We start from the raw sequence: 26,517 nt of genomic DNA on the forward strand, positions 1-26,517 counted from the left end.
AACTTTATATTCTCCTTTTAACAAATGCAAACAGTATGTGACAATTACACGTGCTCATATTCAAATTTTTAACACATATGGTAATTATTAAAAGTGATGTCCTGGACCTCCTGATTTAGAGATTTTTGTATTAAGGTAGGGATTCAAAGCGCGGACGTGGGTATGTGCATAAGACTTGAGCTTGAAAAAGGAGCAGCCGGTACACAAATCTCTGCACGTACTATATTGAGGAATGTAAGATCTTCAAGCTAACGTCTGTATCCCTCCACTTGCTTTTCCGTTCTTATTTGCCAATACCTAAATCAAAGACACAGCGGTATTTTAAGTGATGTAATGGCAGCTCTGGGTGGGGACAGAACCACTACCGCCACTGTGGCACTGTCCGCTGCTGCGCACCCGGCTCTGGAGGCAGTATTTACGGTATTGAAGAATAGTGCGCGCGGCGTTGTTTACTGTATTAGGGGCCGGCTCAGAAGGGGATTTACTTGCAGTATCGTTGACCCAGGGGCAGTATTTCCAGTAAGGTGGATCGGCTAAGGCTGCGGTACTTACGGTGACCGGAGCCGACGATGGTGGCCTTTTGTACGGTAAAGAGAGCCGCTTGACCAGCGGTATTTACGGTAAGGGGGGCCGGGTTCGCGGATGCTGGTCGGCGCGGAGGGCTCTCAGCTTTATCCGGTGATATCCAGCCGTGGCGGCCACTACCTCCTTCGACTAGAGGAAAATGCACGATGGCCCGCCCAGGCAGTGAGGGGCAGTGGCCCTGGACCCGCGCCCCCCACACCCCTGCCCTGGGTCCGGGTGCAGCCCCCTCAAGTCCAGCAGCAGAGGGTCCTGCCTGAGCCTGGCGCCAGCTGACCTCGCGTCCTGCCGCGCCCACATGGGTCTGTGCTACAGTCTGAGGCCGCTGCTCTTTGGGGACCCAGAGGACGCCCCGCGCACGACCTCAGAACCGGCCGCGGAAGCGGCGCCGCAGAGCCCAGCCTCGGTCCCGGCGGTCAGGGGAGACCTTGCTCTGACCCCTCTCCCTCCCGGCGCCGGCGGGAGTCCAGCCTGCGCCCAACCCAAAGCCAACCCGAAGAAGGAACGGAGGCGACGCCCGGACCAGCTGAGCGCCGAGGAGCGAGAGGCCGAGCGGGAGGCGAGGAAAGTCAGCAGGAACATCGACCGCATGCTCCAGGAGCAGAAGCGCGACCTACAGCAGACGCACCGACTGCTGCTCCTGGGTAGGTGCGGTGGGCGCCGGCCTCGCCCGGAAAGCGCCAATTCAGGGCTGGGTGGGGGAGAACACCGGCGCCGCTCTCCAGGGCTCTGGCAGCATCCACCTCCCTGAACAGAGGCCCATTGTCATCCCCGCCCAGGGTGGGCGACGGTCGCAGATGCGAAACAGGGTGGTTTGTCAACCTTAAATCCTGCGCAGAATGATTCTTGCCCTGACATTTACTTCTGTGATTTGGCTGAGAATACCCTGTGATTTTGCTCTTTTATACACCTTGCGATTTTGGGCAGTGGCTCGCTTATTACCAATTAATGAGCTTCTCTGGGAATTTTCCCTTCTCAATTGATTTATTTCCACGGTATGTAATCCACAGGGATAGCTAACTCGAGCATCTCGCTTCCTGCAACAGTAGTAGTCGTGCTGCACTTGAAGAACACAAATGAAAGATTTATGAACCCTTTTAGCCCGGCCACAAAGCCTTTCTTCCAATCACAGAATAATAGCAGAGTTGTCGATAGGTGTGGCTTGTTCCCCTTCGAGAAATAACTTCAACAACTGAAGATCTGGCACTTCTGTCTCATTAAGTACAATTCTGGTGCTCTCAGAATGTTTGCTCTTCCTTCAGGAGCAGACTAGCTGGCTGGCCCCCACAGCCATTCTCTGTACTAACTGCATGCAAGAAAGTGGGCACAAAATCACCAGGATTTTAAACTAATAAACTACATGATTTGCTACAGGTTTAGCTGTAGCAAGCATAAACAGCCCTACAAGTTAACAGAAAGAAAAAAATTACATGCACTCTATTGTAGAATCAAAGAAAACAAATCATGAATTCCAGGTGCCACTTGTTGCCTTTTAAATTTTAAGGCAAAAAATTAAAATAAAAATGTAAGATGTGAGCTTTTGACCCAAATTTTGTTAAATATGTACAAGGAAGAATAATTATTCAGGTCTGTACTCTGCTGTGTATAGGGAAAGAACCTAGTCCATGATTGGAGTAAGATCTCGGCTTATAAATGTATGTGACTTTTATTTAAGATCTAGAAAAAAATCTTAAGCTTGAAACGGCTCACCCACTGCAAGAATGAAAGATAAAAACAATACAAAACTAGCTGCTGTATTCTGGTAAAATATCTGGATTCTAAGATAAAATAAATTTGGGAGAGAAACAAACAAAAATAAAAAGGCAAGTTGCCTGAAAAAGGGGTAGCAAATCAGGTCAGAAGCAGAGTTCTCATCCACAGGGCTAACTTCTAGAATATGGCAGAGCGATGTTTTCAGAGGTCTGAATTACGGAATTATAACCCTGGAATTTCATACCTCATTAAACTACTGTGTGTGTGTGAGGGTAAAATAGATTTTCAGATATCCCTGAAAAGCACACGTATTTCTTCTGAAAAGAAATTAATTACAGATTATTCCAGCCAAGTGCATCAGATTAAAATAACTCAAAAAGGAGAGCATTGTGTTCTCAAGAAATAAGAGAATAAAATAAATAAGATGTGGCAATGCAATGTTGTTTTAATGTGATTATGTAGTCAAGCAGAAAAGGACAGGTGAAGTTGTGTGTGTGTGTGTACACAGAGATACACACACAAACTCACAAGTCTGTGAAAGATAACTGGGAGATAAGATCTAAAGAATGGATTGGTGAGCTCCAAAAAGCTAACTTGTAATACACATCCAAAGACTCTCCTCTTTAAAGACATTTTATGACAATTGTAGCTTGTATATCACATCATATCTGAAAAGACAGTGAATCAAATGGCTCACACTTTGGGGGGGAAATGTGACATCAACAGTAAAACACATAGTGTTGTATCAGGTGAATGTTGTTTATTGGCTTTTGTGTATATTTAAATTAAACACAGAAAGGTTCGTAGTTTTGTTAGGATTTAGAATGGATTTAAGCTAAAAATCTCTGAATCGGAAGACTGATTTACAGACTGTTAATATCTTCAAATGCTTGCTTCTGCTGCCATTATGTTTAACAGCCATTTATCTTGCTATTGACCCCATTCACTCACTTATTTACTCTGGCAGTATGCATTGGGTGACAGAGAACTCATAGGTTCAGGGAGGACAAACTTGCTTCAGGGCCCTTCCTTACTCCATACCCATTAGTCTAAGGCTAGATCCATCTTCCAAGATGGTATCTCCTCCAGAAGACCTGCCCAGCATCCTCCAGTGGGAATAAATGTTTACTTCCCTTATGTCCATACTGAATTCTGTTTGCCATTCTCATATATCATTTTGTTCCACTATGCACGACTTCATGGGTGCTTTCATGTGCTCTGATTCCTCCATGGGTCCATCCCTATGACCTGAGCTTTGTTTTCTACACAAGACTGAGACCTGTGTACCCCACACAGTGTTAAGAAAACAAGAGGCTGGGAGCCAGCATGGCAATGAGGGTTTCGTGGCAAGAGTAATATGGTCCCATTTTACCTTTTAGATGGAGCATTCTTTCAGGCATCGGGTGCCTGTAGGGTGTCAGGTGGAGATAAGATGGAAGTTCCAGTTAGATGGCAGCCAACTCAGGATGGATCATAAAGTCAGAACTAGAGCAGTGTAGTAGGAATGGGGCTGGAATGTTCTTGAAGTGGGCAAACCAGTGCATGTGGAAGGTGGACCATGGGGAGGAATTCTCAGGTGACTGTCACATTCACAGCATGAATTGTGTGTTTGTTGGCTTCAGCTGCCACAACAAAATGCTACAGTCTGAGTGGCTTAAACAGCATTTATTTTTCATAATTTGGAGACTTTAAGTCCAAGATAACGGTCTAGTGGGATTGGTTTCCAATGAGGCCTCTCTTCCTGGACAAAATTCAGTCCAAAACTCATATGAGACTCTATGCCTCGTGTAAAAGAGACAGTACATCAAGCTTCATTCCACTGTTGCCTTATGGGAATATAGGCCCAGTGTTTCCAGGTCTTCTGAATTTCCAGAATAAGATAGAAATGTCCATTTGCATTTGAAATCTATTTATTTTTAAGCATTGGCTCAAAATAGTAAATTGCAATTTTTATTATTGATGCAGTCCACAGGCTGCTTCTTATCTCTGATCTATCTTAAGCCACACAGACAGCAGCCCTGGGTCAATGCCAATTAAAAGCACACACCCGGCAAGGCTGGGTGTGAGATCAAAATATTTATCTGAACACATAATGCAAGCAAAGCTAATTCATCATTCTTCAAGTGAATTTTCTGCCACTTGAGCTCATAATATTGTAGATGACATTGATTTTTCTTCCACATCTTTTGTTGACTATGATGTAAATTCCTGTTCACCACTTTCCAAATGGGGAAGTCATCACATGCCACCTAACTATTCATTTGACATTAATATCCTTTTGCCAGATAATTGTCCAAATTTAAAATGGCCAATTGTGGGCAGGATTTGTGGGAGGTTTTGCTTTATTCAGTTATTTCCTGTTGTTTATCTGTGTGTTCCGTACAGTACTTTTCTGCCAGGAATACATTTCGAAAAGGAAGAAATCTATTTGGGACAGTTACTTCCTTTTTATCTATTTATTTATTTATTTATCCATTTATCCATTTATTTATTTATTTATTTATTTATTTATTTATTTATTTATTTATATTTGGCTGTTAGTGTACAGGGTAGGGTAAAACAAGGTTTATAGTTGTTTGTATGGAAAGTAATACAATAGCTAATAAATAATAACACAAGAATAAACTCTGTGTTTTGTGTACTCACAACTGTAAACATACTTTTGATTTACAAAACCTAAGCTCTACCCTATAAAACAGAATGCTGGCATGATCTTAATTTATGTCCTTAGTTTCTCTAAGAGGAAATTCTTGGTGCAGTTGCAAAAAACAAAACAAAAAACCCACAACAACAAAATTCCACTCTGAGGTTTTGAACAATGTTTCGTTTTGTTTTTTCAAATAAATGCTCTTTTTTTTATCTTAATAGTAATGCGGTCAGTGACCAAGACAGCAGGTTTTGAGGTGTGTGGTAGACTCGGGCTGTGGGGACCTCTGGGACGCATCCTCACCAATGTGCGGCCTTCACTGGGCCACAGCCTGAGGCAGTGCTGTGGCTGTTAAAGTCAGTGGAAGACATCAAAAATTACAGCGAAGCTATAAACAACCATCACTGAGAACTGTCAGAAATCACCTTGAATGGAAGGTTTGACAACTACCAAATTAAAGAATCCACATCCATCCAGACTGGTTGGAGGGGCAGAGACACAGAGACATGGAATGGGCTGGTTCCACACCCATATGTGGTAGATAAAAATTTGGGAGGTATACCTTGGGAGCAAGGATTCCCAGCCCCACATCAGGACTGCTAGCCCAGGGTTTCAGTGCTAGAAAAATAAGTCCCCATAACTTCTGGCTACAAAAATCAGTGGAGATTCAGTCTGTAGAAGAAACTTCTGGAGTTCCAAGCAGTTCCTCTTAAGGAAACCGCACACAGACTTATTCACACTCACTCCCTCTAAACTCCCTCTAAGCTCCCAGCACTAGGATATCAGCTTGAAAGTCACCAGTAGCACATGGGGAGGGAGTGAAATGTCTGCATCAAGGCAAGAGCTGGGGACAGCTTTCTCTCAGACAGGTGAGCAGAAGCCATTGTTCCTTTTCTGAGCCCTCCCCATACAGAGCCAGCAGTCAGGTGCAATATCTGAGACTCATCAGCCAGGCTTATACTTTTGCCCTGTCCTTGAGATCCCTTGAGGTCTGCCCTGCCCAAATTATGGGCCCACCCAAATGTTAACAGTGGCTTCTCCATATAAATGGCTGGTCTTGGCTCATGCTTCACAATTTCTTAAATTCTCTCAAACAGGCAACAGCCAGCCTCAGTGAGCGAGCCCCTAGCTCCTACAGCTCTTGCTAAGTGGACCCAGGTCCAGCACTAGCCACAGCCAGCCTACATTCATAGCTTGACTTTGCCTGGGAACTTCTAAGCCCAGCACAAGTAGCAGGCATCTGCAGATTGCTTTGTAGCTCATGCAGGGTGGCCTTGAGCAGAACACAGTTGGGGGCTGAGCTTGGCCTGCACCACCTGAGAAACCACAGAGCCTGCGCACTCAGTGGACAGTGCAGACTGTACACATTGAAGCACCGCCACTCTGCTCCTGCACAGCTAATCCTACATGGAGAGTGGATGTTGGTGGTCAGTGGTCATAGCCCTTACAGCCAACAGGCCTGGGTAAATCCCTCCCATTAACCTGCCAACAGCAATAAAGTCTCAACTATTGGGTTGGCGAATAGCCCATTACTTTCTTTTCTGTACAATGACTCTAGTAGTGCTTAGTTATCTTTAACTTGACTCAAGATAATTTCGTTAGATTGTGTTGTGATGGCTGTCATATCAGTATGCCTTTTTAAAAACATATCAAAATTAGTGAATTTGTGTACAGCTATTTTAATATGGAAGATAGAAGAAAACATGCAACATTTTCAGCATATTATGCTTTATTATTTCAAAAGAGGAAAAACACACTTGAAATACAACAAAAAGATTTGTGCAGTATATAGAGAAGGTGTTGTGATTGATCAAATGTGTCAAAAGTGGCTTGCGAAGTTTCTTGGTACTATTGATATTTTAGCCAAAGAATTCTTCGCTATGGGACTGTCTTATGCATTGGAAAATGTTTAGCAGCACCCCTGGCCTCTACCCACTAGAATCCAATATAGGGAGATAGCCAACACACTCAAGATATCCAAATCAATGAAGTTACTGGTGGAAATGAAAAATATATTTTATTTTACTGTAAAAACATAATGGGCTTTTTAGCCAACCCAATACAAGAAGAGGGTATACTCAGACCACATGGAGAGCACACCTCATGTACCCAGCTTGGGTGATAGGGGAGATTGTGACACTGGACCCCACAGGACAACTGTTACTTGAGGCCATGCTACCAAGACAGGGAGTCATAGCAGCTCTACCTAATACACAGAAACAAACACAGGGAGAATACCAAAATGAGGAGACAAAGAAACGTGACCCAAATGAAAGAAAAGATCAAAACTCTAAAATAAAGAACTAAACAAAATGGAGATAAGCAATCTATCAGATGCAGAGTTCAAAACACTGATTTATAAGTATACTCTAGGAACTTAGTAAGGACCTCAAAAGCATTAAAAAGAGACAGATTGAAATGAGGGAAACTAATTAACATAAGGAACAATTTACAGGGAAACAACAGTAGAGTAGATGAAGCTGAGAATCAAATCAATGATTTGAAACATAATGAAGCAAAAAACAACCAATCAGAACAACAAGAAAAAATCCAAAAATATAAGCATAGTGTAAGCAGCCTCTGAGACAACTTCAAATTTCCAACATTCAAGGGGTGCCAGAAGGAGAAGAGAAAGAGCAAGAAATTGGAAATACATTTGAGAAAATAAAGAAAACTTCCCTAATTTGGTGAAGGAAATAGACACGCAAGTCCAGGAAGCACAGAGAGTCCCAAACAAGATGGATGCAAAGAGGCCCTCTCCAAAACACATCATAATTAAATGCCCAAAGTTAAATTTAAAGAGAGAATCTTAAAAGCAGCAAGAGAAAAGCAGTTAGTTACCTATAGAGGAGTTTTCCTAAGAGTGTCCACTGATTTCTCAAAAGAAACTTTCAGTTTAAAAGGGATTGGCAAGAAATATTCAAAGTCATGAAAAGCAGAGACCTATAGCCAAGATTGCTCTACCCAGCAAAGATATCATTTAGAATTGAAGGGCAGATAAAGAGCTTCTCAGGGCAGAAAAAAACTTAAAGAGTTCATCATCATCAAACAATTATTATAGGAAATGTTAAAAGGACCTATTTAAGAAAAAGATCAAAACAATGAACAATAAAATGGCAATAAATACATATCTGTCAACAACTGAATCTAAAAGCAAACAAGGAAGAACGGAGACAGAATCATGAATATGGAGAACATTTTGATGGTTGCCAGATGGGAGGGTGGTATGGGGGAAGGGGTAGAGAGGTGAGGGGATTAAGAAGTGTAAGTTGGTAATTACAGAATAGCCACAGGGATATGAAGTGCAGCATAGGAAATGGAGTAGCCAAAGAACTGAATAGGCATGGCCAATGGACATAAACAAAGGTGTGGGGACTGCCTGCGGGAGTGAGAGGTGCTGGGTGAGGGATGTAAAGGGGGAAAATTCAGATAACTGTAATAGCATCATCAATAAAATATTAATTAATAGTTGAAAGTCAGGAGAAGTCCCAGATACTCTGGCTGTGCCTTAGGTTTTCTAAAGTCACAGAAACATAACCCTTTGAGCCTTGGAAAAGGATGCAATGTAGTTGTTGCCTTTTAGTGAAAACTATATCACTCTATTACATATACTATTACTACAATTTTATAGATTTGAAGTTGCCATTGTTTGCATTAAACCAAATTTCATCACAGAAATTCAGGTTGTTCTTTGATCTGTCAAAACATCAAAAATTCAGAGCCCTCTTCAAAAGCTGTTCTCTCTGACTCAGTCAGCTTGGGCTGCAATAACAAAGCACCATGTACTATATGGCTTAAACAACGGACATTTATTTTCTCACAATTCCAGAGACTGGAAAGTCTAAGATCAAAGTCCAGCACGGTTTTGTGTCATTTGGAGGGCTTGTATGTTCTCACTTATCAGAAAGAGAGAGCTCTAGTCTCTAGAGCTGGTCAGGCCAATCATAACATGAGGGCCTACCATAGTGAGGCTCCACCAAATGCAAGTTTAGAAACTGAAATGGTGGTTACCTCCTATGGGTGAAGACAAAGAGATGGGAGAGGAATGATAAGGTCTTTGTACTCGCATGGTTCCTGATAAAACACCAGCTCATTTGGCTCTGGTCATAATGGCCTCATTTAATTTTATTTACCTCCTAAAGACCCTATCTCCAAGTACATTTGGAATTGGGGCTTCAACATGAATTTTCAGGGGACACGATTCAGTTCATAGCACTTGCAAACCCATTCATACTTATACAGATGATTAGTACTGGCTTTGAAAATGGTCTCAAGCTGGATGTCAGCTATTGGTGGTTATGTGTGTCACTAGACTATATGACTATTTTATAAATAACTCTCAAAGTTTGGAGGTATGTTTATGGCCCCAGTAATAGATGCAGAAGAACTTGGGGGTTCAGAACATGGATGGCACTGGAGTCAGACAGACTTTGTTCGAAATCCCAGCATCCCCATTTATCAGCTATCTGAATGCAGATAACCTTCCTGAGCTTCAGTTTCCAAATCAATAATAATCCCAAAGTCACATGCTTACTGAGAGAATTAAGTGAAATTAATTAAAATAATGTATATGAATTTGCTTAACATAGAGATTAGCACTAAATAAATTGGTATGATCCCAGAATCCTGTATTCAGCTAAATCAGTTCTCTCTGTGATACCTATACTCTGAATTGTAATCTAAATGGTAACATGAGGTCACACAACTCAAAAAAGCTAATCCTGTTGCAAATTTACACAACCACTCTAATGGAACCAGGATTTAAATTCAGGCAGTCTGGCTTCACTGCACAAAATTGGCAAATGGCTGAGTGGCCTGCTGTAGATAGTTGTAATGGTCCAGTCAAGATGCAAGAAGATGTGGACACGGACAGATGTAGTCATGACAGGGAGGAAGGAAGAAACAGACACGGTTGTGGATGTAAGCAAAATGGAATCTAGAGAACCCGTTGACTGAAGAGGTGAAGGAAAAGAAAAATGTCAGGGGAGCACTGGCCAGGTCGCTCAGGTGGTTAGAGCTTCACCCCAATAGACCAAGGGTGCAGGTTCGATTGCCCACCAGAGCACATACAAGAAGCAACCAATGAATGCCTAAATAGGTGGAACAACAAATTCGTGTTTCTCTCTCTCCCTTCTTTTCTCTCTCTAAAATCAGTTTTTTAAAAATTGTTTTTAAATGTCAGGGGAGAGGGTGTGTTGGTGAATATTCTCCATTGTGAGGGAAGACGGGGATGATATTTCCCATATAAGGAATTTAAGAGGAAGAAGCAGGTGAACTGACACGAATTCTGTCTGGATGAGTTGAAGGTGAGACATCCATGAGAATCCGGTGGTATTTCTGGGAAGCAGTGGGTGTCTGCTGTGCAGATGGAGCTCAGAGAGCTTACTGAGCTGGAGATGGACAGAAAGAAATAATAGACTGGCACCAGATCCTAAGGGAGTGGACAGCCACCCCAGGGAGAATGTGCAGAGAGAGAAAAGAGGACCTAGGGCAGAAAAACACAGAACCTCAGCCTTTCAGAAAAATGTCAGAAGAAGAGAAGTATGAAGAATAACAAAGATAGCCGGGGAAAGCCCAGAGGGAAAGAGTTTTGGGAATACTGGTGTAATCAGCAGTTAAAGGTGGGAGTTCAAAGATAATGAGGACTGAAAAGAAATTCATTGGGTTTGCCATTTCATGAAACAGCAGGTGCAAAAGGCTAAAGATCGTAGAGATGGAAATAGTCAAGCAGTCATGGTAACTGCTCTTGGGAGGATTTTTGGATGTAAGAGGATAAAAGTACTGTGATCATACCTTTTAAACTGCCTAGTGGAAAAAGTTTGGAAGGACACAAATGCAAGTTTAGAACCTGAAATGGCGGTTACCTCCTGTGGGTGAAGAGAAAAAGAGATGGGAGAGGAATGACAAGGTCTTTGTACTCACGTGGTTCCTGATAAAGCACCAGCTCATTTGGCACTGCTCACACGTCTGCTCCCTGAGCATTCAGGTTATAGACTCAGCCTCAGTGCCTCTGCCACGAGTAACTTTCCTGTTAACAATGTCCCACAAATTCATGATGCCCAGTGAAATTCTTTGTTGGTAAGCAGGTATTTCAGTTAGGACCAAGAGATCTAGAAAATTCTTTAGTTAATTCAGTTAGTCTATGGAAAGTTTCCACTCATGAGATTTTACAAAGATAAGGCCTAACTACTAGGGCCTAAATCTACTAATCAAGAGATTACATAAACAAATAAATAGTCATAAACAAAAAACCCTAAATGACTGTTCCTTTCCGCACAGCAGCCAGAATGATTTACTTCATGTCTAAATTTATTAATACTTGTTATTTTTTAGTTGGTTTCAAACTGAAACAAACTCTTTAACTGAAAAAGAGAGAATTAGACCCTGTCAGCTGAAGTAGTCACTCTAAATATGTTTAGCAGCCATGTGAAAATTGTGCCCTATTGTTTTAAAATTCCCTTACTAGGAATGAACGGGCAAAGCACAGGGAATTCGGGGACAGTGAAACAGTTCTGTGTGATACTATAATGGTAGATACAAGTCATTCATTATACAGTTATCCAAATCCATAGAATGTACAACACTGAGAGTGAACCACACTGTGAACTGTGACCTCTGGGGGATAACCATGTGTCAGTGTAGGTCCCTCTGTTATAACACGGGTACCGCTCTGGGGGACGTTGATAACAGGGGAGGCAGTGCGTGGGGGGTAGGGGCATGGAGCAAATGGGAAATCTCTGTTCCTTCTGATCATTTTTGCTGCGACCCTAAAAATGCTAAAAAAAAATAAGTTTAATGTTTTTTTTTAATCCCATACTAGGAAAAGAGAAAGAATTTTCCTTCTGAATCCAGCTGTGCAAGAAGGCGCTGGTGTTGGCTTCCTTTATGAGCAGATCTCAGGCACGACATCAGGCCCTTCTTTTAAAATGCCCAGAAAATTGACCAAATTAGGAAAGACAGTGTCCCATTATTGAAAGCTGTAGTTTATGTATAAGAAAGTATCACCTAAAAACATTTTTAACTGCAGCTCTAGGTGGGTAAAATATTCCCAACCAGGGAGGCTGCCACTGCAGACTAGCACCTCCCTGGTGCTGGTGAGCCACGCTCTCTCTTGTACCTCCAGGCTGCCCCACATCCGTTCTGTAGGGCCAGCCCCACATCCCTGTGCCACCTACAGGAGGAATCACAGCATTATCATGCTGCTATAAGGAGTCATACTAATGCCACTGAAGACACACAGGACATTGAGGGGCCCACCATCAAGTCTTCTGCTACTCTCATTTTACTTGCCCTCTAGAGGGAAATGAGGATGCAGGCTGTGAGACAGTAAGCAGGAGCCGGGCCATGGTACAGCTGCTGACCCGGAGAGGAAGGATGCAAAGTACAACTGGCTCAGCTTTGCTTTAAGCCAACAGAGGAGACATAGGGAAGGCCTGCATCTCCACGCCTTGGATTAGCATTCACTTTATGTGTTTTTCTGTAGTTGAGTGAGTTTTCACTCCAGGGAGGTGAAATGTGACCTAAAAGTTTCCCAGGAAAAACTCAGGAACAGGATATTTGGCATAACAAGAGAGAACAAAGAGCAAGTATGTCCATATTCTGAGCTACATAATTGATACAAGGGAAAAGTCTGCTTTATTCATGGAATCACTTCTACTCACAAACCACAAACATTTTTTTGAAAACCAATTAGGTGGTGGTTGCTTCTCTGGATAATACAGAGATTCCAAGAGGCAGAGGACACAGTCTCAACCCAGGTGAAATTTACAGTGTAGTCTAAGAGAAGTGACACAGTCCTAAAAAAGAAACAGCAATGTGAGTGTGGGAGTGCTCTGTGACGAATGGCAGAAGTACAGGTCAATATTGTTATCACAAGGGTCCAGGTACAGATCTCTTTAATCATGACAGATAACGCTGTCCTGTAGGAGGTGTTACTAGTAGGGAGCACAGGGAAGGAAGGAGCTTAATTGCTCAGAGGAATTTTGATGTTTGCACATAAATGCATAATGTTATCGTTGATCCTGCTGGCAAACTATCAACAGAAGCATTGGGATACCTGCTGGGAGCTCACACCTGGCAGCCTTGTTTTTCTATTTATCAAGGAGCCCTGAAAGGGCCCAGAAGTACCCACAGCCCCCAGGATGTGGCAGAAACCTGGGGTGCTTACCAAATGGGATTAATGGTTCTAGAAGATGGAGAAAGTTTGAGTGACCATATATAGTGGTTTCAACTGAGGAGATTGCTTCTTTTATATTTAACCATTAAAATGCTCCACAAATCAATATTAGAAGATATACTTTATAAATTATGGGACGGTGACTATAAATCAGCATAAAGGAAAGACACTAAGTTTTTTTAAAGAAACATGTTTATTGTGAAATTCAGGAGCTACTAACTTGGTCCCCCAAAACTGTCTTCAATAGCAATGAACATTCTGCATATCTACTATTATTATAAGAGCACCATCAGATTTTTTCTAAGTTCTGATTAAAATGGTTTTAAAACATTTAGGAGACAGGAGGAATAGCTACTCCAGAGTCCAAGCATCAGCCACACTTGTACGGTGGTGTGCAAGGAATTTTTTTAAATCCTCACTCGAAGATATGTTTATTGATTTTAAAGAGAGAGAGAGAAACACTGATTTGAGAGAGAAACATCGATCAGTTGCCTCCCCTACATGCCCCGACTGGGCTCAAACCCGCAACCTTTTGGTGCAGAGGATGACATTCCAACTAAGACACCTGACCAGTGTGTAAGGAATTTTTGACAGTAGAGTTCTAAGTTAGCCCTTTTTTGATTATGGAAACAACTATAAGAATAAATGCCAAGCCACAACGTGGAACCTTTAACTTGACTACGGAGAAGCGACTGTGTCCAGGGAGCATCTGAGAGTGTGATTTTACATCTCCCATCTGGGAGGCGGAGCCGGCATTTCTACCCATTTCTTCACAAGTGGCTTCTCCATAAGAGGTGGTAGGTTGCAGTCATAAGGCACACATGTACCTAGACCTTGCTGAAGGTAGGCCAGCTACCAAAATCTATAGACACAAAACTCATCACTTTACAGCAGCAGAGCAACATTCAGAAAGCAAAAATGACTCAAGGGAGAGAGCAGGACAGAAGGTGATCCAGAACAGCTTGGGCCTCATGTTCCCTGAGACCCCAGGGGCTGGTCAGCCTCAGAGGCCAGTGTAGGAAAAGCCCAAGGCGCCCGAGAAGGAAGCCTAGTAAAGTCCAAAGCCAGCATACCCCAGGACAGCACAAGTTACAAATCAATCAACTGTGTGATCTGGGGAGCAACTTGTGTGTTCTGAAGAATTAGTGCTGTGATGTGGGCTGTATGGTTGTCAATTCAGGCTCTGCCCAGAGTGTCTGTATGTGAGGCCATCCTCAGGAACTCATAGCCCTGTGGGAAGACAAGGGCATAAAGCAGCCATCACAACACAGCAGGAACTAGCACCCACCCTGTACAGGAAGAAGGGAAGGAAGGGCCGCAGATGGGATGGGGGAGGCAGGAGGGAGGGGTGACCTGTCTTCCAGACAGCTTTCTCACTGAAAAATTCAAATACACTTAGGTAATATATTTCTGTTTTTAAAGTTGACAACTTTTTTTTCTCATTTTGAAGAGTTTATTGGAAAATAGCATATTAAGGTTCCAGTTAGAGTAGACAAAAGGAGGGACAATTGGCACTTTTTCCATAGTTGCATCAAGATTCTGCATGTGGAGAAACCACATTTGTTCAAAGTCCAGGTCAGAAGTGCCCTGACTCACTTACATGACCTTCCTGTGAACTATGAGAGTGTCCCCCTGTGTGTGTATGTGTTACTATAGGTTTTCATTGTACAAGCAAATTCAGTGTGCTGGAGAGAACCAGGAAAATGCCACGGAGTAAAACAGCTTTTTAATGTCCTTCTTCCCTTCCTCTACCAATAAGGGACAGTTCCATAATTCTTTATCTCTGACATTATTTTGAACTAATACTTTATTTTAGAATTACTTTTTAATGTAACAACTGAGCATCCACTATTGATAAGTACTTCATACAACTAAAAAGCATACAGAGCTACAGCTGATAAACTTTGCTGTGTCTAATGGAGAATGTTTATTGAATATTCAGATCCACTTCCCTCTTTTGGTCTAATGGTATTTTCTCAGAAGCAACTGTTCCTGTTTGGGCTTGGATGCAGTAATGGTTCTGGAATGGGACGAGGAGGGCCAGTGTTGATGGTCTAACAGGAGTGCGGAGCACTGTGGCGTTCCCAGCCTGTGGGCACTGTGGAACTCCACATGGGACACGGTGCATCCTGCAAAAAAAAGAGAAACGCTGATATATTTAATTCTTTATGCTAACCAAGAACAAGCTCATCAACCACAAGCCATACGTACACAACGTACAGTTACTTCTGTGAGCACACTGTGAAAAGACATGAAGACCTCCCAAATGAGAACAAGCAAAGGCTGTTTATTCAGAACAAAAGAGTCAGCCACCAATACTTGATCAGGCGGATTCAAAGGAAGGCAGAGGGATGGGAAAGCTTTTTAGTGGATGAAAGGGAAAGACTATTGGTGTAGGGAAACTGTACATGGGTTAAATAGAAGTAGACCCTATCTAACTGGTTAGGAGTGCGTACTTTGGCTCTCTGGCTGGTCTTAGGTTGGAGCTGGGGGCAAAAATCAGGGAAGCAGTCAGTCATTACTCAGTTGTTACCTGTCCCCTCGTGTGTCTCTCAACATCATTGCCCCCCAGTAGGGAGTCCTTACCTGTTTCAGTAGTAGAGGGGAACAAAGCTGGGAAACTGCCAGAACATTACGTAACATAACATATTTCTATGCATGTGAGCCCACTTCATGTTATGGGAACACTCAAGGCTATAGCGCTGGTTATCAGGCCCCTCTAAGGCTGTGAGACCACTGCTCCCTTAGCTACTCAGTCACCTGCGTGAGGAAGCCAGACTGTCTCCTCCTGTCTTACAACACAATAACCTATAAGGCACTAAAGGGACCTTGGATTTTATTCTGGCTATTTGTGATAATCCGAATAGTCATGGAGGCTTAGGATGGGGCAGTAGCATTGGAGTTGTGAGAAGCAGTCAGATTTTAATTAGAGATTTTGAAGGCAAATTAAAAAATTACTTATGAATTCAATGTGGGTAGGAGAAAAGATGGATCAAGGGTTATAGTTAGTATCGGGGTGGGGTAGAACTAAAGTTTATTCAGCTCCTCTGGTATACAGAACACTATAAATATGTGAAGCTCATGTATCTGAATCGTATGATTACTGGAAAAAAACTATCCTCCCAATTTAAATTGAAAGTGTTTGATTTACATTTTTTTAAACTGATCTTCTTTACAGTCCTCAGAGAAGATTGTGCTACAGAACACAGGAGTTGTAGAGTTGTGTCCACTGTCTGAGTGTCCTACACTTTGTTTATTCATTCACCTGTCGAGGACCATGAGAAAAGTATAACAACAGCCAAGCCTAAGACAGAACACTCCATTTCAGCTCTTCTTCTTCCTCTTAAGAAAAAAAAAACTGTTTACTTTCCCTACTTGTAAAAATGGGATAATAACCTACCTCATGGGATTTCTTCACCCCTGTGCAGGGAAGGGGGAGCACCGCGGTACAGGAGCAGAGGAAGCCTAGGGGAGTTTGGAGTTGCAGTGATGGGAAGTTGGTGGAACAGGCTATGAGCTGGGAGTGACTTGGGCTGAAGGGAGGATGCAGAGCCCTCCTGGGAACCCTGCTGGCTAAGCATGTGCTCGGCCTCACAGCGACTCCTGACTCCGGTGCAGGGCTGAGGCTGCACCTCTGTGCTGGGAGGAAGTGTCCTCAGAGGACCCATCTGCAAAGCACTTCTTTTCAGAACTTAAGAAGGAATCTACGGACTGAGGGCAAAAGATTTAAAACAGACATTTCACAAAAGAAGATAGAGGAAGAGCCCATAAGCTACCAACAACATTTGTCATCAAGAAAATACAAACTAAAATCATAAATAGCAATTCACACTCCTTCAAACGGCTTGAAAGCCAACAACACCAAATGTTGACAAAAATGTGCAGCAAACTTCCTCTCTAAGGGGCAGCGGGGAAGCAGGTTAAGCTGGCAGGCCTACGTCTTGGCAGCAGCCCTGCCACTGTGCCCTGGACCAGGAGAGCAGACCCGCACCATCCATTTGTGTTTCACTACAACTGCTTACATGCACTTAAATTTGATTTTCATAGAATTTTTAAGTGTCATGAAATATTATTCTTTGATTTCTTCCTCCAACCACTTGAACTATTCTTAGCTGTTTAAGCAAAAAATGAGTGGCAAATTCAAGTTTGCTGAACCCTGATCTAGAAGCTAAACTCACTCTTTGTTGGTGGTATGAGTAAAATTATACGATTAATTCATGGAAACACTTAGTATTTTTTTGTGAAGTTGAACAGATGTCCTGTGACCCAGTAGTGCCACTCCTATGATTTACCCAAGAAAAATGAAAATGTGTTTATATAAATACTTGTACGAATGTTTATATCACTTCATTCAAGACAGCCAAAATCTGGAAGCAAGCCAAATTTTCACTGACAGGAGAATGAACAAACAAGTTATATATGTACACACATGCACGCACATTCATTCAATGAAATGCCCAACAATAGAAAACTGCTGACTGGTAACATAACACGAATACATTTTTAAAATATTACATACATACACAAAGAAGTATACTGGAATATACACAAGTATCTGCTTTCGATTGTATTTATACTGAGTTCAAGAACAGGTAAAATCAAGCTATTATTCCAGAAGTCAGAGCAGTGGTTTCAGAGGGCAGGTTTCTGGGAAAGGTCATGAGGCACCTTTCTGAGGTCATGGAAATGTGCTGTATCTTAACTGGGGCTGTGTAAACATGTCAGAACTTAAAAAACAGCACACTTAAGATCTATGTATTTTAATGTGTGTAACTTTTACTTATTTTTAGAACAATGATTCCCCCCTTTAAAAATAGTGCTTGGCATGTAGTAATAAATATTTACTATTTTAAAAAGGATTTTTTTAGGGATAGATATGCTAAAACTCAAGAGAGGGACAACTTCTAGTGTCCCCTCATATAATGAGATAGTGAATTAGGGCTGCACCAAACCTAAACTCACATGCTCAGCACAGAAGATCCTCACCATTTGTTGAATATGTATTCTAATGATCCAGAAGGTTAAACGCCGGACTCCGAAGTGGGGCGAGAGTGATGTAGCTGATCTCTGCGCCACATAGTCAGGGTTAAAAGAGCATTTTTGTGTCAGATCAGCTGCCTATTTCAGTGTTTACTGAGCTCCTAGATGATGCCAGCCATCACGGGAATATCCACATCTGCAAATTATAAAACTGCACTGCTTTATTGTTGGGTCTCCTACTAATATAAAGCCATTCGTTGGGCAAACCGTATAGGGAAATTGTGCATTGATTGTTTTAATCCAGACTCTGTCCATTGTAAGAAAGAGAATTCCAGCTGAAACTAGCGTAAGTTAGAAGTGGGAGTAGCCCATGCAGCCAGGAAGTACACATGCCCCGAGAGCCAGTGCCGCCCAAGCTCTGTCTCTCCACGTCTCAGTTCTGCCGGGCTCTGGCCACTTTTTCAGATGGGGCAGCAGTGACTCCAGCTTCGCCAAGTGTCAGGAGCCCAGTGGAAAGGGCTTTGGAGTCTGTAACAGTTCCAAGCTGAGTAACACAAGTGGGAGCTCAAAATTGTTTCTAATTGGTATCTGTCCTTTCCCCATACCTCAGAGTTGGTTTTTAGACACATTTATTTAATATATTCTAAACTTATTTCTGAACTTAATTTCAACATTAATCTCCATTGTTTTTTCATGTTTTTATTGTATTTTCTTACTATGATGAAACAGACAGAAGCATAGATATGTGCTCCTTAACGATGTGAGAAAATGAAAATATTCCTGGATTCCTGTCTTAAACGGAGATTTCATAATGTACAATATCAATCAATATTGCAAGCTAAAGACACTTGTGCATTAGAAGGCAGATTATTTCCTTCGGACTCCATAGATGAAGGACAGATTCCTCTCTTGGGAAAAATCACAGGTATCACTTAAAGATTTCAGAGTTGGAACACATTAGCATAGGTGGACCACTTAGTAGATTAAAGTCTCATCAAGAGATGTCAGGCTCTGGCTGGTGTAGCTCAGTGGATTGAGCGCAGGCCCGCGAACCAGACAATCACAGTTCGAATCCCAGTCAGGGCACATGCCTGGGTTGCAGGCCAGTTCCCAGCGGGGGATACACGAGGGGCAACCATACATTGATGTTTCTCTCCCTCTCTCCTTCCCTTCCCCTCTAAATATAAATAAATAAAAAATCTTAAAAAAAAAGAAATGTCAGAAACATTGAGGGAGAATACCTCTGGCATCATATATATTTTAAAGATTTTATTGATTTATTTTTTAGAAGAAGAGGGAGAGAGAAAGAGAGGGAGAGAAACACGGATGCACAGAAGAGACATTCATTGATCGGTTGCCCCTCGTATGTGCCCCAACCAGGGACCGAACCCACAATCCAGGCGAGTGCCCTGACCAGGAATCAAACCAGCGACCTTTCCCTTTACAGGACGAGGCCCAGCCCACTGAGCCACACCAGCACACTTTTGATTTGCCATTTGGCCTTTGTGGTCATCATTTGGTGTTTAGCAGTAAATAAGATATTTAAGCCATATTTCTAAAATCCTAGAAATGACATTTTTGTGCGTGGAACTGTGATTCTGAGTCCTCTTGAATATCACGTCATCTAACATAGAGAAATGAAACATCTTTTCCCCTGAGAGATTGGAAAGAAAACCAGCCTCTCTGCCTGAAGCTGAGTTGTTTTAAGACTCTCCTTGACCCAGCTAGCTAATTGTTTGCCACTCCCCACCCTTTTTTTTTTTTTTTTGGTGAAATACCACCAATAACTACCATTCTGGGAGCACTGTATGTCTGTCTCTCTCCGTGGCCCACTCCTTTTGTACTTCCCCCCCCAGGGAATTCCCTCTGCCTGGCAAACTTGTCCTCTCTCAGTTTCTCTGCATGAAGTCTAGCTCATTCTTCACAGCTCAGCTCATTTGTCGCTTTCTCTTCATAGAGGCCTTACTCAGTGCCCATTTTCTTTCTCTGAGTAAGAAGAGCCTCTTACTCAGAGAAACACATTTTGCGATTATATCTTCTTTCGTGTTCTTGCTTAATGTCTGAATTCAGTAAACTCCTGCATCCGAGGACCTCATCCTGCATGGTTTCTACTCTGTTTCCAGTCTCCTGCATGATTCCTGAAGGACAGTTTTTTGGTAAACAAATGAATGTCAGTATAAAATCAGAATGTTAGTAAGCAAGGAGGGTCCTCAGCACCAAGCGTGAATGCCAGTGAGTGTCCACCGTCCCCCTTTGCGCCCCAGCAGGTGGATGCTCTAGATCCAGAATGCAGCATTAAGATGGCAAACTTTTCTTTTTTGGATGTTACTTTGTTTTATTTTTTTAGTGAGGTATAGTTGACCTATAACTTTGTATTAGTTTCAGATGTTCAACATAAGGCTCAGTGGATTGATTGTCAGCCTGTGAACTGAAGGGTCACTGGTTGGGTTCCCAGTCAGGGCACATGCCTGGGTTGCGGGCCAGGTCCTCAGTGGGGAACATGTGAGAGGCAACCGCACATTGATGTTTCTCTCCCTCCCTACCCCTCTCTCTAAAAATAAATAAATAAAATCTATTTTTTTAAAAAGATTTGATATTTGCACGTACTTCAAAATGACCACCACATTAGTTTAGTTAACATTTGTCGCTTTGTTTATGATAGCCATCCTGACTGGTGTAAAGTGGTATCTCATTGTGGTTTTAATTTGCATCTCTCTGATAGCTAATGATATTGAGCATCTCTTCATGTGTCTCTGAATGTTCTGTATGTCCTCCTTGGAGAAGTGTTTGTTCAAGTCCTTTTCCCATTTTCTAATTGGGTTGGGTGTCTTCTTAGAGTGGAGTCGTGTAATGGAACTGGAAAGCATTATGCTGAGTGAAATAGGCCAGGTGCTGAAAGACAAATACCATATGATCTCACCTTTAACAGGAAGCTAAACAACAAAACAAACAAGTAAGCAGAAAAAAAAACAAACCCAAAAAACAAAGACACTGAAATAGAGAACAAGGGGATAGTGACCAGAGGGGAGAAGGAAGGGAAGTTAAGGGGAAAAAGGGGGAGGGATTTGGAGGAACAAATAGGAAGGACACAGGGATGAGAACTAAGGGGGGGGGGGGAGGAAATAGGAGGGAGGTGGGGAGCAAGGGGCAGGGGAGGCTGGGATGGGAAAAATAGACAAAAAACTGTACTTGAAAAATAACTAAATAAAATTAAAAAATAAAAAAATAAAAAAATAAAGAATTCAAAAAAAAAAAAAAAAACATTTGTCACCACAGTTACAAAATTTTATTTCTTGTAATGAGGACTTTTAAATTTACTCTCTTAGCAAGTTTCACTCATACAAGGTCTGTCCAGAAAATTTACAGCCATTGGTAATATAATGAGAACAGTTTGCACAACCTCAATGTAACCTGGCAGCCAAGGAGAGTGGACTGGAATGTGCATGCATGAACAATGACGACTTCACTATACTAGTCAGTGGGGGAAGTATATGCCTTTAAGGGAGCATGTGTACTGTGTGGCTGTCACATTCAGAATGACTGAGCAAGTAGAGCAATGAATCTGCATCAAATTTTATATTAAGCTTGAACATTCCTCTGCAGAAACTATTTGTGGGATTCAGAAGGGCCACAGCCATGGGCAACTGGTGATTGGCAGCTTCACAACAATGTGCCCACTTATTCACCACGTCTCGTGCAGAGTTTTGGTGCAGCATCAAATCACCCAGGTAACTCAGCCCCATTGAAGCCCAGATTTGGTGCCTTATGACTTCTGGCTTTTCCCAAAACTAAAATCACCTTTGAAAGGGAAGAGATATTAAACCATCAATGAGATCCAGGAAAATATGATGGGGCAGCTGATGGCAATTAGGAGAACTGTGTGAGGTCCCAAGGTGCCTACTTTGAAGGGGGCTCAGGTGTCATTGTCTTATGTACAATGTTTCTTGCATCTTCTTGAATAAATGTTTCTGTTTTTCATATTAGATGGCCAAGTGCCCTTTGGACAGACTTCATATAACAGTATTATTATCTATAATCACCTTGCTATACGTTTCATGCTCAGGGCTTACTCACTTCATGGCTGGATGCTTTGACCACCTTCACTCCTGTCTCAGGAGTACTCCTCCTGGGAACCCTCCACACGTTCTCTCTTTTTCCTCCATTTGCCGCACCTCTGCCCCACCTGGCCCTCTGCCCTGAGACCATGTCTCCTACATCCCTAAATGGCCGTGTCCTCCCCATATTTTAAAGGCCATCTCAAGTTTCATCTTCTCTTTGAAACCTTTTATGATCCCCTTTGTGGAAGTCTCATTTTATATCTACTTTTTTTCTAATACCTTTTACCATATAGTGTGGATATTTATAAGTTTAGCTGAAATCTATGATCAGTTTATATGTTCTATGAGAGTCATATACATTCTGATTCACCTCTGTATTCTCCATGCCACCTGGTGGAATCTGGCATAAAAGAAATCAGAAATAATCATTGACAAAACAAATGAGAACATGGGCATCTTGCTGTGCATTTAAATTCCAATCCAGAAAGATTACCATCTTTTTTTCATAATTGAAATATAATTCACGAACCATGAAATTAACCCTTTTTAACTCATATAATTTAGTGGTTTTTAGTGTATTCGCAAGGTTGTGAATTCATCACCACTATTCTCTGTTTTTATGAGATTGTCAATTTTGGACATTTCACAAAATAATACAATATTTGGTCTTTTTGTCTACCTTTTTTCACTAAGCATGATGTTTTCATCCATATATAACATGTATCAGTATTTCACTTCTTTTTATGGTCAAATAATATTCCACATTTTATTCATTCATTTAGTTTCTGGACATTTGCATTCTTTCTACTTTTTACCATCATGAATCATGCCACCAAGAATATTAATGCACAGGTTATTGTCTGGACATATGTTTTCATTTCTCTTGGGTATGTATCCAGGAGTGGAACTCCTGGGCTGTGTGGCCATTTTACAGTGAACATTTTGAGGAACCGTCGAACATTTTTCCAAAGCAGCTGAATCTTATCTCCAGTAGCATATACATGTGAGCATTACACTTTTTCCACATCCTCACCAACGTTTGTTAACTATCTTTTTAAAAAATTTTTACTAAGTTTATTGATTTTAGAGAGAGAAACATCAGTGTGAGAGAGAAACATTGATTGGCTGTGTTCCATATTCACCACTGGCTGGAGATTAAACTCGCAACCGAGGTATGTGGTTTGACCAGGAATTGAACCCTCAACCCCCTGGTGTACAGGGCAGTGCTCCAACCAGCTAAGCACACTGGCCAGCGCTGTCATTACCTTTTCTATCAAAGCCGTCCTGGTGGGTATGACGTGGTATTCATGTGCTCTTGACTGGCATCTCCCTGGCAACTGATAATGATGAGCCTCTTTACATGTCCCGATTGGCCACTTGCCCGTCTTCTTTAGAGAAATGTCCATTCGGATCCTTTGTTCATATTTTAAATTGGCTCATCTGTCTTTTCATTTTTCAGTTGTAGTAGTTCCTTAAATATTCCAGGCACTGGAACCTTTTGTTCTTAACCACATGTAACTCTGTGCTTCATGTCCTGACCCACAGAATATCTGTTCAGTAGTCAATAATGTCACATTTTGCCTCTACTTTTATTATTTTAATTGTGTTGTACATGAGCAATATCAAGAGTCTTAATTCTAAGATTTTAAATGTGGACTTTACCAACATATACAAATTCAAGGGGAATATACAAATTAAGAGGTTGATAACTTTGAAACACTGTTTTATAAATGTAAATGCTAAATGGCATAACCCAGTGATGGGTGATGAACATGATACTATAACAGCTAACAGCAATGACAGCAAAAGTACAGGGACATTCAGAGAAATAGAAAAGAGCAAAATTAGGAATGGGGAGGGAGAGAAATATGCTTTGTATTTTTCTTTTTTTAATAGATTTTGTTTATTTATCTTTAGAGAGGAAGGAAAGGAGAGAGGGAGAGAAATATCAATGTATGGTTGCCTCTCCTGAGTCTCCTGCTGGGAACTGGCCTGCAACCCAGGCATGTGCCCTGACTGGGAATCGAACCGTGATCGCGTGGTTCGCAGGCCGCACTCAATCCACTGAGCTACACCCGCCAGGTCTGTATTTTTCAAATAGGCATTTTTCTGAGCTTTCATTAACTGACATGTAAGACATAGAAAACAAAGAGAAAAGGAGAAATAAACCTGCACCGTCCTACTGAGAAGGAAATAAAGGTGGTGCCTGGCAGGCAGTCGCACTTCACTGTTTTATAGACGTTAAAGATGTATGCTCAGGTTGGGTTTATTCCTCAAATCAGCCACTAGGTGGTGCTGCCGCACAAGAAAGCTGGACTGTCCTGCCTGGCTGGCAAAGGGAAGCAGGGCTTGTTGCAATTGGTCAAATTTGTGCCAGGGACACTTGGATTCCACACTGGTAACCCGGAGGTGACTGCCTCCCAAGTTTGTGTACTGTTAGAGAGAAAATTAGCATACATTAAGCTACTAGATGTGAATCATGAGTACTGGACAGTTTCCTCTGTTACCTTGTTTCAAAAGGAAGTTAAAATGCTCTGTCCATCAGATGAATGCTATGCCAGGACATATATGTGGGAGGGGTGGCAGGTGTGGATGTGGGCACTGATGGGGCCTGGGAAGCACACTGCAGCATTCTCAAGTTGCAATTAAAGGAGCACCAGAGTCCCATCCCCTCTTTAGTGTGTTCTCTTTTTTCTGTTCTGGGAATATTTTTTTCCTTTGGTAAAGAAAATCCGAGCCCTGGACTTGTGCACACATGTGATTCTGTATAATCTTAGATAGGTCATGCCCCATTCTTGAGTCTATTCCACAAAACCGTTCCCATCCCCTCTGTTCCCAAGGAGGCACATTGCCTCTTAAATGCCACTGGGTTCCAGTTTTGTCCTACCCATGATCAGTTCTTACCCTAACAATTATTTTGAAACTAAAACTCCTTCATTAGTGCCCTGTTTCTGACCATGCTGTGGCTTCTCATGTCCTTGGGATGAACAGTAGAATCCTTAACGGAAGCCACAGCCCACACGTGTAAGCCCCGGAGTCCTTGGGACAACCCCTACCTGTCATCAGCAGTCTGTAAATACTTGGGGAGATCAGTGATAAAATCCACACAAATGAAATCTAACTACCAAGCAGGTAAGAAGACAAGAGACTGAAGGAGAATTCAGAGGTAGAGAAGTAGTTCTTATCTCTCACTGATTAATGTATTAGAGAGAATGTTTTGTGTGCCATGTTGCAGGGAGATTTGCATGGGTGTTGATTTGAAGATCATCATCACTTTCATAATCATTTGCACAGCATTAGTGCTTTCTTCTCAATATGCACAGATTAAGGTGGGAGAGTGGCCTCTTCCTCTCAGACAGTTCTTTGTTGAGGTGAACCATCTTTCCAAAGGCCCACTGGTTTCTTGGTACAGTTGGAGAGTTAGGGCAGGGCAGCAAACCTTTCTCTGCATGGAAGGATCAAATCACAGACTGGGTTAGGTGAAAATTATCGCCCCTGGAACTCAGGAGCTGAACACATAGTGGAGTGGCCTGCATGCTCTCGGGGGCAGCAAGCTCTGGATAAATTTAGCAGTGACTTGACAATTTACATGTATAATAAAAACATGATTAACTAGAAAGTTTTCAAAGTTTTCTTTTTATTCTGTACTCACCTTTTAAAGGAAAAGGGTGATGACAAAGAAATGAGCAAATTCCTAGAATCAAATGAACATGGGATCCATAAAGATTCTGTCAGTTTCCGACTCTGTTGTGCATCTGGATTTTGGTATGCTTTTTTTTTTTAAGTATAAGATGCTATTTTAATTTCTGTTTCAATATACCCAATCAAAGAATATCAGGAGCCAGAAAAGTCACAGTCTTCACATCACCAGTACTTTACCAGTAATCTTGCAGCAATAATTCCAGTTTGGTGTCAGTAAAAGAATCGATACCCAGAGGTCCTTGAAACATCTGGAACTTGAAACCAGTCAGAGAGCTCAGATTGACACCAGACCCACATCCCGAGCCTGGTGTCAAGAGCCTTCTCACCCACTGATCACATGTCTGATGATACTGAGCAATTATTGTCAATTATTTCAGGTACAATAATGACATTGTGAATGTATTACTTTAAAAGAGCCATTTTTTCAGATACACTAAAAGATTATGGGTGGTATGAAGTCTGCGATATGCCCACTGCCACTCTCTAGGCAAATTTCTGGAGCAGAGGTTTGGTGAAAAAGGAAAGGAGTCTTTATTCAAAATGTACAGTTTTGGAATAACAGCTTTCCACATGCATTAGTCACTGAAGGCTATCAGCTGAGGCTAAAATCTTTAACTCTTGAGTTCCCCCAATCATTTCCCCTGTTTGTTTTTAATTAC

At 42.0% G+C, this 26,517-nt stretch overlaps 1 protein-coding gene across 3 annotated transcripts in view; it reads left to right on the top strand.

Annotated features, from left to right (window-relative positions):
- Nucleotides 1–489: 489 nt before the first annotated feature.
- Nucleotides 490–26,517, top strand: part of GNAL (G protein subunit alpha L) — a 163,460-nt gene continuing 137,432 nt past the window's right edge. The window contains exon 1 of one of the 3 annotated variants that reach the window (XM_053668810.1): nt 490–620. Coding sequence is in view for 1 of the 3 variants with exons in the window: in XM_037147977.2 (XP_037003872.2) it covers nt 881–1,226 (346 nt within the window). In the remaining 2 variants the exon portion in view is untranslated. The other 2 variants (XM_037147977.2, XM_037147978.2) reach the window with 2 other exon arrangements.

The sequence above is a fragment of the Artibeus jamaicensis genome, unplaced genomic scaffold (genome assembly GCF_021234435.1).
Source record: "Artibeus jamaicensis isolate MK-2021 breed Jamaican fruit bat unplaced genomic scaffold, CSHL_Jam_final contig_511, whole genome shotgun sequence".
Taxonomy (NCBI): domain Eukaryota; kingdom Metazoa; phylum Chordata; class Mammalia; order Chiroptera; family Phyllostomidae; genus Artibeus; species Artibeus jamaicensis.